The sequence below is a fragment of the Mus pahari genome, chromosome 13, assembly GCF_900095145.1.
Source record: "Mus pahari chromosome 13, PAHARI_EIJ_v1.1, whole genome shotgun sequence".
Taxonomy (NCBI): Eukaryota; Metazoa; Chordata; class Mammalia; order Rodentia; family Muridae; genus Mus; species Mus pahari.
The window spans coordinates 75,960,678-75,973,931 of NC_034602.1; the positions used below are offsets into that span (position 1 = coordinate 75,960,678).

The 13,254-nt window shown below is 39.7% G+C and overlaps 1 protein-coding gene across 1 annotated transcript in view; it reads right to left on the reverse strand.

The window, feature by feature from the left end:
* Window positions 1-260: 260 nt before the first annotated feature.
* The window catches only part of LOC110330799 (transmembrane protease serine 11E), a 40,898-nt gene continuing 27,904 nt past the window's right edge, over window positions 261-13,254 (reverse strand). Inside the window, exons 6-10 of the mRNA XM_021211122.1 lie at window positions 11,478-11,516; window positions 9,635-9,815; window positions 7,834-8,093; window positions 4,392-4,534; window positions 261-2,503 (exon numbers count right to left, since the gene is read on the reverse strand). Coding sequence (XP_021066781.1) covers window positions 2,342-2,503; window positions 4,392-4,534; window positions 7,834-8,093; window positions 9,635-9,815; window positions 11,478-11,516 — 785 coding nt within the window. The 3' untranslated portion in view covers window positions 261-2,341. The remainder of the gene's footprint in view (window positions 2,504-4,391; window positions 4,535-7,833; window positions 8,094-9,634; window positions 9,816-11,477; window positions 11,517-13,254) is intronic.

Below are 13,254 nucleotides of genomic sequence, written 5' to 3' on the forward strand. Positions count from 1 at the left end.
TTCCAGAAATCTGGAAGACACTAATAAATGACCTATATTAACTTGAATTGACCCATAACTCTGTTTTCAAACATAAATTTTATTTTGTGATTTTTTGAGACCATGATACAGAATCTTGACTTCTGTTTTCACTGCATTTTGAAAACACAAATGGCCTTAAATTCACATCTCTTTCCTAATAACTTCCCATAGCTGTAGCATGCCACCTAGAGGCTTGCATGAGCAGTACACTATTGTCGGTTTTTGGTTTTTTTTTTTTTAATTATTTATTTTCTTTCCTTCCTCCAAGCCTTCCCATTTGTCTCTTCTTGCTCTTTTTCAAGTTTGTGGTACCTTATTAATTAATTGTTGCTACATAGATACATATTTTTCTACATATATAAATACAACCTGCTCAACCTGTATAATACTACTTACATGTTTATTTAAGGACAGACCAGTTGTATTGGATACCAATGAATATAGTTGGATACCACGTGGTACATTCTTCTCTAAGGAGGTCTATTTCTCCCACTCCCTGTAGGTGTGTAATCTGTGTGTGGTCCTATGAGAAGGTGCCCATAGAGGCCAAAGGTGTTGAATGTCCCAAGAGCTGGAGTTAACATCTGTTGAGTACTGTCCAATGTGAGTTCTGAGAACCAAATGTCTATCCTCTGGAAGAACTGTATGAATACCTAACCTCTGAGCATCTCTCCAACCACACGAATCACTTTCTAATAAGTCTCTGAAAGTAATCTATTTTAATAGTCTAATATACCTTTAAAGTTTCTAATTTTCTCAATTTTCCCCAAAGAGTTTATTAAATTGAACAATAATTCAGAATATTAAATATTGACAATTCATGTCAGTTTTTATACCTTATTTTAGACGTGTCAAATTATCAGTTGATATGTGAATATGATTTGAGTTACTAGAAGTCAATATTTTTCATGACAATCTTGGTTTTCAATATCCTATGGTACAACGTGCTATATTATGTATTCTCTTTGAGTCTGTATACAATGAGGAGACGATTGCTGAATGCATTGATAAAAACTTACCATTAACATGTCATAGACCACAGCATCAGTCCTAACTTCATTACCTTATGGATCATTTGGATATAGGATACCTAATGGCTCAGCAATAATTTATCCAAAGCCAATAATTTATCACAAAGGAGGCCAGTATCGCATTGTTTCTTTCTCTTCAGTATTGTGTTAAAGTGGGCACCTATTCAGCACAGCATCGATGTTGCTTCCAGAATGCCTTCCCTATGTTGTTAACCCAGCGAGTAACATCTCAGCACAGATGAATGTATCAGGCCCACTTCTCATGCACAGGCCAAAAGTTCCAGCAGAGGAAGCAAATCTGCCATCATTGCAAAAAAGACCAAGTCCCAACTACAATCACATGACTATTACTACACACCAACATCTGAACCTTGTTCCAGTCAAGTTCTGCAGTTTGGAAAAGGTTAAGGATAATCCTACCAGAGTCGTTAGTTTAGGCTGAGTCTTTTTAAATTCTATTCAAGTATACAATTATTTCACCACATAGGGTGAAGTGATTTTTTGAAATAAACCTTTAATTTACCCTCAAACCTGGAGAGACTTTTCAGTAAATTGATTAGTAACGTACACCACATCCTCCATTCCTTCATTAATTTTCATGTTATGATGTCAAGCAAGTAGGTGATTTGTGTATTTCATCGTTGACTGTATATTGGCATCCAATTGCAAATAAATAATCTTTGCTTTGGTTTGTTCATGACAAGTACATTACAAAGAGTTCATATGTAGCCACAGGAAACAGTAGTTCTTGTGTTGTTCTTCTTATTTAGGAAGAAAATTAAGTTATATATTAGTTTCTCTGTTTCCTCAACTTCTTCTCCAAAGTAGAATTTTGAGCAGTCTCTTGCTGCACCTGCTTGCTCGTCTTCTATACCGAATACAATCATTCCCCCAGGTTCTATTTTAAGATATCACAAATGTAAGTTCTTTTCTTTTTATATTTTACTTTATTCCTTATCTTACGTTTGAAAAGTAGAAGTTTACTAGTGTGAGAGAAGCTGATAAGTGAAGGAAAGGGTTGCTTCACCTTGGATGTATGCACGAGTACTTTAGATGGTTGAGCCAAAGTTTGGGCGACAGAACACTTGTAGAAAATAAAATGGCAAAGTCCACCTGGCTGTGGCAAGATGCTCGTGTAAGAGCAATGCTGTGAAGAAAATAGACACTTCAGATTGTTCAGTGCGGTGTTTCGGGTCCTCCTGGTTTGCAAGGCTTCTTTTCCATTTCTGTGTCTCCAAGAACAGTCAACAGACAAAACCATCCATTTCATCCCTCTGGGTCTTTCTGATTTAGATACCAGTGTTGGAAGCAATCCAGTGTCGGAAGGCTGTAACTCTAGTGTAAACACCAGGCTTATTGGGTTGGCCACATTCATCTCCCCAGCTCACTACTCCAGCAAGGTACCAGATATCTCTAACATCTGGAGTAACAAGTGGACCTCCAGAGTCGCCCTAAGGAAAAAGGGAGAGATTGCTAGTTTATAACTCAGCTCACTGAGGAAGAATTTGCTTCTTGGCCAAGGTAAACTATAATGAACATGGTGATTTGGGGGGGGGGGTGTTCAGCTACCTACAAAAAGGCATTCTGATGCTGAGAAATCAGTGTAGGCCTCAGGTTTCATTTCAAATGAAGACTGAAGTCTTCATTTCACTGGAGAGTTAACAGCACTGTGGACTTAGCTGATACACCATCTCCTTAAAATTATCTAACCCACCAGAAAGTGGTGAGTAACCTATTACTGACAACGAACATGGACATTGGCTTGACTCCTAAAAGTGTGTAGTGCTCTTCAGAGAACCAAGTTTGGTCCCTTATACTCAGGACACCCTGCTCACAAATGCTCACGATGTAAAGGCCCCCCCCAAAAGGAGTCGATTTCAAACTCTATATCTGGAAAAATTATGTTTCAGAAATGATGGTGAAGTAATGGGTTTGTCAGACAAAAACCAAAACAAACGAACAAACAACAGAACAACAATAGTAGCAAAACAAAGTAGCCTTATCATCAACAGACCTACATTACAAGTATGCTTACAGGAAATTCCTGAAACAGAAAAGGAATCTTGTAAGTAAAGAGGCATGAAAATCTTTGAGTAAATGGAATTTTCTTCTCCATTTGAATGCTTATGTTATGCTTAGCAATGAACGAAAACATTGTTTAATGTAGCTGTCCAATGAGAAGAAATGTCAATAATTGTATTTACTAATATTTAATAAAAATTATAATGAGATTTAAAGGGAGGTACTTTTTCCTACTCTATACTCCACTCCAGTGAATAAAAAGTTAATACCAGTGGACTGTGGTAAGGTCTGTATCACATACATGTATCTACACCAACAATTTAGAGGAATTGCTGATTTTTTTTCTACAAAGTAATAGTAGAGATTAGTAGCAGACACATCAAATGGAATTCCAAAACAAGTAATTGTGTGATTTTACTTAACATTCTGAAATTCACAGGGTTACAGAGATAGAGAAAAATAGCAATTGGCTGATATTAGAGACCAAAGGTGAAGCCAGGAGTTTATTACCCAATGTAGATCTTCAGGGTGATGGAATAGACTCCATATTAACTGCAATGGCAATTCCATAAGTCTGTCTGAATGTGGCAAAATACCATATACCTAGATGCATATTTTTGGGCCACTGTCAACTCCCCAGATTTTACATAACTACATTTCCCTATAGATTTATCATAACTATGTGAGTGTAACCGTGAAGAAAATTTGGTACAGAATACACTTGAGGGCTGGCAAGAAGGCTCAGTACATCAAAATCATTTGCCACCAAGCCTGGCTCCCTGCGCTCAATCCCTGAAACAGGTATGCAGAAGAAGAGAAACCGCTCCAGAAAGTTGACCTCTGGTTTCCACATGCATGCCATGCTTCATGCATGCTCACATACACACACAAAATAAAATAGCATGTAGCACAAGCTATCTAAAGAACTGAAGCAGAGGCTATCTCTGCCTCTGTCGCCTGCCACTGGATCCCTTTCCCTCAGCTGGACAGACTGCTCAGGCCTCAGTGGGAGAGGATGTGTCTAGTCCTGCAGCAACTTGATGACTTGGGTTGGGAGGGTATACAAAGGGAGAAGGAGGGGAGAAGATAATGAGGGAGGGATTTGTGAGGGTGGGACTAGAGGAGAGGAGGGAGGGGCTGAGACCAGGATGTAAAGTGAAGAAAAAAAATAATAAATTAAAGGAAAAAAAGAAACAGAAACAAAGGAAGACATGTGACTCTTCTGTGAAATCTATACAGCTCCCAGTGAATTCGTAATGATTTTGAAATGAAAGGTGAACAAGTCGTTGTACAGCATGCTAATAAGCAAGCCCTTACCTGGCATGCATCTTTTTCTCCTTTTAAGAAGCCAGCGCACAACATCCTAGGAGTGATGGCACCATTGTAAGATTGAGGCTGATTGCAGGTTTGGGTATCTATGTAGTCCACCTGTACTTGCCGAAGGTTACTCTGGGTGAAACCTGAGAAAAAACAGTCATGTTTGTAGATATGTGTATTTTATAAGCCTTAAAAAGAAAAAAAACAAGATAAGATAGCAGAGCGCGCGCGTGTGTGTGTGTGTGTGTGTGTGTGTGTGTGTGTGTGTGTGTGCGCGCGCGCACGCTCGAGCACGCATGTGTGTGCAGGTGTGTGTGCGTGTACATGTGTACCTGTGTGTGTGTGTGTGTGTGTGTGCATGTTTTAAGAAAAAGTTGGGGGTGTTTGTTTGTTGGTTGGTTGGTTTGTTGGTTTGTTTGTTTGTTTGTTTGTTTTAGAGACAGGGCTTCTCTGTGTGTAACTCTGACTGTCCTTGAACTCATTCTGTAGACCAGGCTGACCTCAATCCCACAGTGATCTGCCTGCCTTTGTCTCCTAAATGCTGAGATTAAAGGCATAAGCCACCACTGCCCAAAGAGCAGTAATATTTGAAGAAATACTTTCTAAATAGTTTAAACAAGGATTTTAGGGCCTAATAAAAAACCTCTAGTTGTTTAAGCTCCACAAGATTGTGTCTGGGAAAAGAACTGTTTGGTTACTTAATCTTCAAATTGGGTATATTATCAAATGCTAATTTCTCACATGGATAATTGTCTGGTAAGAAATTCAGTGGCAAAAGCCTAGTGTGTCATGTCAGCACATGCCTGAAACCCCAGTTTGGGGGAGGCAGAGACTGGTGGATTCTGAAGTCTGTTGGCCACCAGTCTAATTGAAACATCTAGCTCTAGGTTTAGTAAGACAGCCTATCAAAAACAAAAGTGACAGCTCATGCTAGTGAAGATGTGGAGCAAGGAGCACCCTCTTCCCTTGTTGGTAGGAGTGTAAACTTCTATAGAAACTTTGGAAATCAATATGGCAGTCCTCAGTAAATTGAAAATCAATATACCTCAAGACCCAGCTGTATCACTCTTAGGCATATACCCAAAGGATGTTCCATCCTACCACAAGGACACTTGTTCAACAATGTTCATAGCAACTTTATTCATAATATCCAGAAACTCAAAACAACCTAGATGTCCCTTAACCAAAGAAAAGATAAAGAAAATCTTCACTTGGGAGGCAGAGGCAGGTGGATCTCTATGAGTTTGAGGACACACTGATCTACAGAGTGAGTCCCAGAACAGCCAAGGTTACTCAGAGAAACTGCCTCAAGAAGAAAAAAAAAAAAAAAAAAAAAAAGAGTTGTTATTTATTAAAAAACAAAAAAGAGGAGGGGTGGAAAGGAAAGGAAAGGAAAGGAAAGGAAAAGAAAGGAAAGGAAAGGAAAAAGAAAAAAAGTGGTACATTTCAACAACAAAGTTGTTATTACTCAGCTATTAAAACAATAACATCATGAAATATGCAAGCAAATGGATGGAACTAAAAAAATAATAATAATTTCATCCTGAGTAAGATAACCTAGACCCAGAAAGACAAACATGGTATGTACTCACATATAAGTAGGTGTTGAGTGTTAAGTAAAGGATAATCATTGTATAATCCATAGATCGAGAGAGGCTAGGGACAAGAAGAACTCAAGGGAGAGGCAAAGATTTCCCTGGGAAGGGGGACAGATTGGGATAGGAGCCGGAGGAATCAGACACGGAGGAGGAGGAATAGTGGACGATAGTCCTGGAATTGGGAGGCAATGGGGTAGTGGTGATATCGAAACCTAGTGCAGTGAAAATTCCCTGGAATCTATGAGAGTGATTCTAGTGAATACTCCTAGTAATGAGGGCTATGAATCTTGAACTGGACATCTCTAACTAGGCAAGGCTTCTAGCAGTGGGACTGGGACATCAACCCAGCCACAAAATCTTCAGCCAATAGCCTGTCCTGCCTGTAAGATATGCAGGGATAATGGCACAAAACTCCTAGGAGTACCCAACCTATTACTGGTCCAATGTGAGACCCATGCCATGAAAGGAAACCCATGCCAGACACTGCATGAATAGCCATAAACCAGAGGCTAGACAGCTAGAGACCCAGGGTAGGAACAAACCCAATTGGGAGAAAGGGAGTCAGTGAAATGATTCCTAATGATACTCTGCTACACTCATAGATCAGTGACTCGCCTAATTCTCGTCAGATGAGAACAGATGCAGAGACCCACAGCCAAACACTAGGTAGAAACCGGGGAACCCTGAGGAAGAAGGGATGAAGTATCATAGAAGCGAAAGAAATCAAAGATACTACAAGAACATGGCCCACAGAATAAACTAAGCAGGGCTCATAGGGTCTCGCAGAGACTGAAGCAACAATCATGAACATTCTAAGGGTCTGAGCTAGGCCCTCTGTATATAAGTTGTATAATTTGGTATTCTTGTGGGACTCCTAAAATTCTAACTCCTTTTTGCCAATTATGTTTGTGTCTATGCGGGCTCTCTGGGTTGTCTAGTCTCTGGATCCTGGACATTCAGGCAATGTCAGGCCTGGACTCCCTTTCATGGCATGGGCCTCAAGTTGGACCAGCCATTCGCTGGCCACTCCCACAAGTTCTATGCTGCTATTACCCCTTGTGGGAGCCCCCCGACTCTTTTGGGCGCTCTTGGGACCCTTCTCCCCTATAGGTGGCCTTATCCAGCCTTGATATGATGGTTTATACCTCGATTTATTATAACTTGCTATGCCATGTTTGGTTGATATCCGTGAAGAGGAAGAGATGGGGAGTGGGTCTGGGGTATGTAAGAGGTGGGAACGGGGGGGGGGGGGACTGGAAAGAGTAGAAGGATGGAAAATTGTGGTTTGGATATAATGTATGAGAGAAGAATAAAAGAAATAAAAGTCATCTTGTTTCTAAATAAATAAATAAGAAGGCAAAGAAGAATGAGAGAAACTATCTGTCTCCACCCTCTGGCCTATACACACACTAACATCACACCAGGCATATAAGAGTGTGCATGCACATATGGGCACACACTACAGGTATACACACTCATTTAAAAAAAGAAAAGAGAGATTCAGTGGCCAATAGGCATATCTGCTCCTTCGCATACCTTACAATACCATTACAGTACAAGCAATAATGCAATAACCAGAGGCTGTGGCAAGAAAGAATGCGTGTATCTTCTAAGTGACATAAAGCCTGCCTTAGCCTGAGTCCACATGAACAGCCAGCATATTTTGTGAGCCACCATGTGGTTTCTGGGAATTGAACTTAGGACCTCTGGAAGAGCAGTTGGGGCTCTTAACTGCTGAGCCATCTCTCCAGCCCAGCATATTTTCTTATAGCTCTTGGTTCTTTAAATGCCTTGCAACGCCAAATTAGGTCAACGAGATGTGATTTTTCTCTTCTGATGCTCACCATCATTTTTCAATGCTCCAAATCCTGTCACAAACATCCTCTGCCCCGGCTGAAACTCATGGTTTGCATCAGGGAGACAAACCTTATGCACTGCATTTGTGCAGGGGACCGGCTTAGACAGCTCTGCCAGTGCAATGTCATAGTCATGTGACGGGTATTTGTATTTTTCATGAATAATTATCCTCCGGATGCCTGTCGTCAGTTTTGGAGGTTGTAATGTTGCCCCAAAGGTAGCGCTCCATCTGGATGGGTCCTTGTTCCTACCAAAAACAAATAAGTAAGTAAAATAACCGTAATAATAAATTATAGCTTACTTTGATATCAATGTAATAGTTTGTAAGGAATGATTTTTATCTGCAGATATCAGTATAAGAATTTTTAAGTTCATAGCAACAGAAATTAAACTCTTTCTAGTCTGAGAGCTGGGCTCTGGGTTCAAGCCAGGCAGAAAAACCACAAGCCGTTCTTCCTAGATCAAATGTAAAACCATGCATCATGATGTCCACTGCAGATCCAGAGGCCTTTTCCGTCAGTGGCTACAAGCAACATGTGCAAAGAAAATCCTACAGTGATATATATGCAGCTGGAGCCATGAGTCCCACCATGTGTTTTCTTTGGTTGATGGTTTAGTCCCAGGGAGTTCTTGGGGTACTGGTTGGTTCATATTGTTATTCCTTCTATGGGGCTACAAACCCCTTCAGTTCCTTAGGTTCTTTCTCTAGCTCCTTCATTGGGAACCCTGTGTTCTGTCCAGTGGATGGCTGAAAGCATCCACTTCTGTATTTGTCAGGCACTGGCAGAGCCTCTCATGAGACAGCTATATCAGACTCCTGTCAGCAAGCTCTTGTTGGCTTCCACAATAGTGTCTGGGTTTTGGTGGTTGTATATGGGAGGATCCCCAGGTGGGGCAATCTCTGGATGGTCATTCCTTCAGTCTGCTCCATCAACCGGAGGAGAGGGCCTTGGTCCTGTGAAGGCTCTACACCCCAGTGTAGGGTAATGCCGGGGCCAGGATGCAGGAGTGAGTGGTTTGATGAGCAGGGGGAGGGAGGGGGGGATAGGGAGTTTTCGGAGGGGAAACCAGGAAATGAGATAACATTTGAAATGTAAATAAAGAAAATATCTAATAAAAAAATGTAACAGTCCATTTTAATGCTTTAAAAAAGAAAAAAGAAAAAAAGAAAATCCTACTATAGTGAATGACACTGAATACATCCTACATGCCCACATCCTCTTCCTACAAGGATGTGTATTTTTCTGAAGTCCACGGAGGTCAAAGATAACTTTAAAAAGATTTACCACTATATGTATGGTAAATATTTTGGTGCCAGGTTAAAAACTCAACATTTCCTTCTAAAATACATCAACTACTCTGTTGTAAAAATTTGCTACTTTGAACTTGTTTCACACTTCCATGTCTTTCTTTTTGGAATATCCTCTCAGGGATCAAACCTACCATCTGCAGAACCTTGGGTTCTGATAAGGATACTCAGTGACTATCAGCTCCTCCTTTTGAAAACAAGCTCAAAATTCAAACGGGACTTAAAGTTCCCGTATTCTTTAGCGAGTAATCGTAAATTTATCAATGAGTAATTACACCACAGCAGTGTACTCTGACAACATTTTCGTTTCCAGAGACCGTAAAACCTTTTTTGAGATTCCCCACTATGTTTTATGGTAAACATGTTTTTTTTTTTGATTTGTGACACCCTTTCTCAAAACTCATCAACTATTTCATGAATATATAATGTAAAATCACACTCACTTTCCCTTGGCCCCATCGTCAAAGGTCAGGACTTACGTTCGAAAGCAGTGAGCGGCACTCACAAGCCATGTGTTGTTGATCAAAGTTGCTCCACAGCGGTGGGACCCATCCCACCGCAGGCTGCTTTGCCATGGCCACTCTCCCTCTTCTGCTGGAGTCCCGCCAACAATCCTCACACTAGTCTGTACTGTCGATTTGTTCCGTCGTGTCCCACAACCTGCCAAGTAGACAAGAGACAAATTAGCAGTTGTTTAGGTATCCCAATTTTCTCTTATTTTCTATAGATCAAACATCTTCTCATGCTTTTATGAGTCTGTAAATAATAACATTTTATTTAGTCAATGTCCACTCAGGTAGTGAAGTTGTCTTAGACCTCTCTATACATTTCCCTGCTTCCATACTAAATTAATGATGACTTCTTTCATGCTTCCTTAAGGACAACACAAACAACGGCATTCCATCTGTGTTTTTCACTTGTTTTGTTGCTATTCTCCCTCAGCATAGTTTGCAATTGAGTTTCTCCTCTGCCTGGGTACCACTGCTACTTAGAATTACAAGAGTTTTCTTTATGAGTAACTATCTTGTGCATCATAGAAAACTTTGTAGAGCTCCTCCTAATCAAGACAAGCTAGACTACAGTGATATTTCCTCATACAGTCATGAAGAAAAGCCTACAACGGGGCTTGATACCTTCTGCAATAGCAAGACCCTGGGACGAAGACTGCTGTGTTAGGATTATGTGGTCATGAGTTAATCTCAGCATCTAGTTATATCAGAGTATAAGCTGCTTGGGGCAGGCCCAGGTTGTCCATTTTTTATCCCTTTTGGTTAACACAGAACCAGTACATCCTAGTTTTCTAATCATTATTGATGGCTAGAATGTGTCATTTAGATAATGGGATTGTATATTTAGTTCTAGGTTAGTGATATTTATGAATTAATCAATATCCTCAGGTTTTATCTTAATTAATTACATTTATTTACTTCATGTGAATGTATTTATATCTACATACTGATGTATGAGTATGTCTGTGTGAACTTGTGGCCATGTATGTATGTGTGAACTTGTGGATGTGTGTGTGAATATGTATGTGTGTCTGTGTGTGTCTGTGTGTGTCTGTGGCCATGTGTGTGTGTGTATGTGAATGGGGGGGGTGAGTGTGTGTGTGTGTGTGTGTGTGTGTGTGTGTGAAGGGTAGAACACAGCCTGCAGTAGTTGGTTCCCTACTACCTGTATGTGGGTCCCAGGGATTGAATTCAGATTGTCAGACTTAGCAACAAGTGCCTTTACCTGCTGAGCCATCTCACAATTTAAAAAATAAATACTGTTACCAATTCTGTAACTAGTAAATGTGTTCTTTAAATAACTATGGTTGCTCTGCTATAAGAAAATGAACTACTAAGTCTAGAAATTTCTAGGTCTTTAAATTTTCATATTTAATTTTGTCAAACACACCACAAGTCCACAATTATCTGCAAATTCTATTGTAAACAAGAAATATCGAAATGCTTTTATTTAGAGTACATTGACATTTATTTTCTGTCTATAGCTAAATAATGATAATGATAATAATAATAATAATAATAATAATAATAATAATAACACATGCAAAGAGTGGTTTTGCTTCTTCTTCAATAGTTGTCTAACTCACTCCCCTCCGTTCCCGTGGTCTCAGGCACCTGTACACCCAATCTGAAATTCTCCCAATCTTGCTGTGCCTTACTGGAACTCAGAGACAAAACAAAAGGCCATGGGAGAGGCACAAATCATGCACATTGTTCTGTCACTGGAGAATCCACCCAAGGCACATGTAAATGTTCTAGAGTGTTACCTTTCTGCCATCAGGTAACGCAAACATAATGAATACATTCAACTTACAATGGTTGAAATAGTTGTCCGATTCTGTCTTGTTGATTTCTGAAATAAATACAAATGATGAATAGGACAGGGTGAGCAAAACAGAATTTCACTGCCTGTGCTATTCAACCCCAGACAGCTGATAAAGCTCTAGGACAGTATGCCTGGGTTATAAGGAGATAAATATAGTAGGTTATCACAGACATGCATTTTTGTATCCTGTCCAAGAGGAAAGGGGAGAATGAACAGTGAGCCTGGAGCTGATGTGGACAAGAACCCAGGTAACTTGTTTATAATGTAAATTACTGTTGCATTTCTCAATAACTCTGATTTAGGAGTTTTGTTGAAATCTAAGAATGTGAATTTTTGTACCAGAAAATAAGATTCTGGAAGTCTGTACCCGGTCTTTAATAAATATCTAATTAGACTGTAATATTTATTCCCTAAACGCAATGGTAGTTTTATGAAGCATCACTTCAGAATATTTTACTATGTATATAACATAGTTCCACACATGTAGCACAATGTTCAACTCCATGGTCACATTTAAAACTAATGTTACACCAGGCAGTGGTGGCACACGCTTTTAATCCTAGCACTTGTGAGGCAGAGGCAGGCAGATTTCTGAGTTCAAGGCCAGCCTGGTCTACAGAGTGAGTTCCAGGATATCCAGGGATACACAGAAAGACCCTGTCTCAAAAAACCAAATAATAATAATAATAATAATAATAATAATAATAATAATAATAATAATAATGTTACTCCTCTCTAATTGTTCTTTCTGCTAGGGATTTAAATACATAGACTGCCCCCATATTCAGAGTCATCTCAACAGATCCTTATCTTGGTGACCCTCAGCAGTCAGGACCTAACCATATGCAAACATTTGCCCAAATATGGGGTAAAGATTATGCTAAGCATTCATACTTCCTGACTTAATAGTTTTACAGTGGTCAGAAATATTTTTTTGACCACATATGATAAGACAGGTTTCTAAGTGAAAAAAGTCATATTAAAATATTAATTTTCCTTTTGGTGTTTAATAATTTTGATACATTGGAAGTTTTATTACAGACACCCTTTCTTTTTCTTTTTCTTTTTTTTTTTTTCCTAGTTTTTCGAGACAGGGTTTCTCTGTATAGCCCTGGCTGTCCTGGAACTCACTCTGTAGACCAGGCTGGCCTCAAACTCAGAAATCCACCTGCCTCTGCCTCCCGAGTGCTGCGATTAGAGACGTGCGCCACCACACCCAGCTACAGACACTCTTTTTTACCTTCTCCATTTGACCATTGTGGGGAAAATGGAAGACACAAGGAGGATTGATTATTGAATCTTAGTAACTATTCAGGTTCTTAACAGTCTGTTTTCAATAATCTATTGTCTACCTCAATTTCTTTCTAAAACTTCTGGTTTTGTCTGTTCCCATGCTGAGAATCACACCTCACTTGTTTCAATGCCATTCTGTTACTACCTTGAAATTTTTAATTATTTTATCTTGCAACTTGTGCTTTGAAAGTGATGTCCAGTGTGATATTCGAACATGGTATGAACAGAGGAGGCATATGGAACTGTGTCTATGATGTCTCATCATGCCACTTGCATGTATTAGTCATGATGCTCTGAAAAGTCAGAATCCTGGTAAACACACAACCTTGGGGAGCACAGCAAGACATAAACCAAGTACAAGACAGATGTGTCAAACTCAGCACCAAGAATGGAGGGGACACTGGCAGTAAAGGAAGATATGTCTGTGTTTGGATTAGAAATTTCCAGAACCTAGGAAGAAAGCAATGGCATT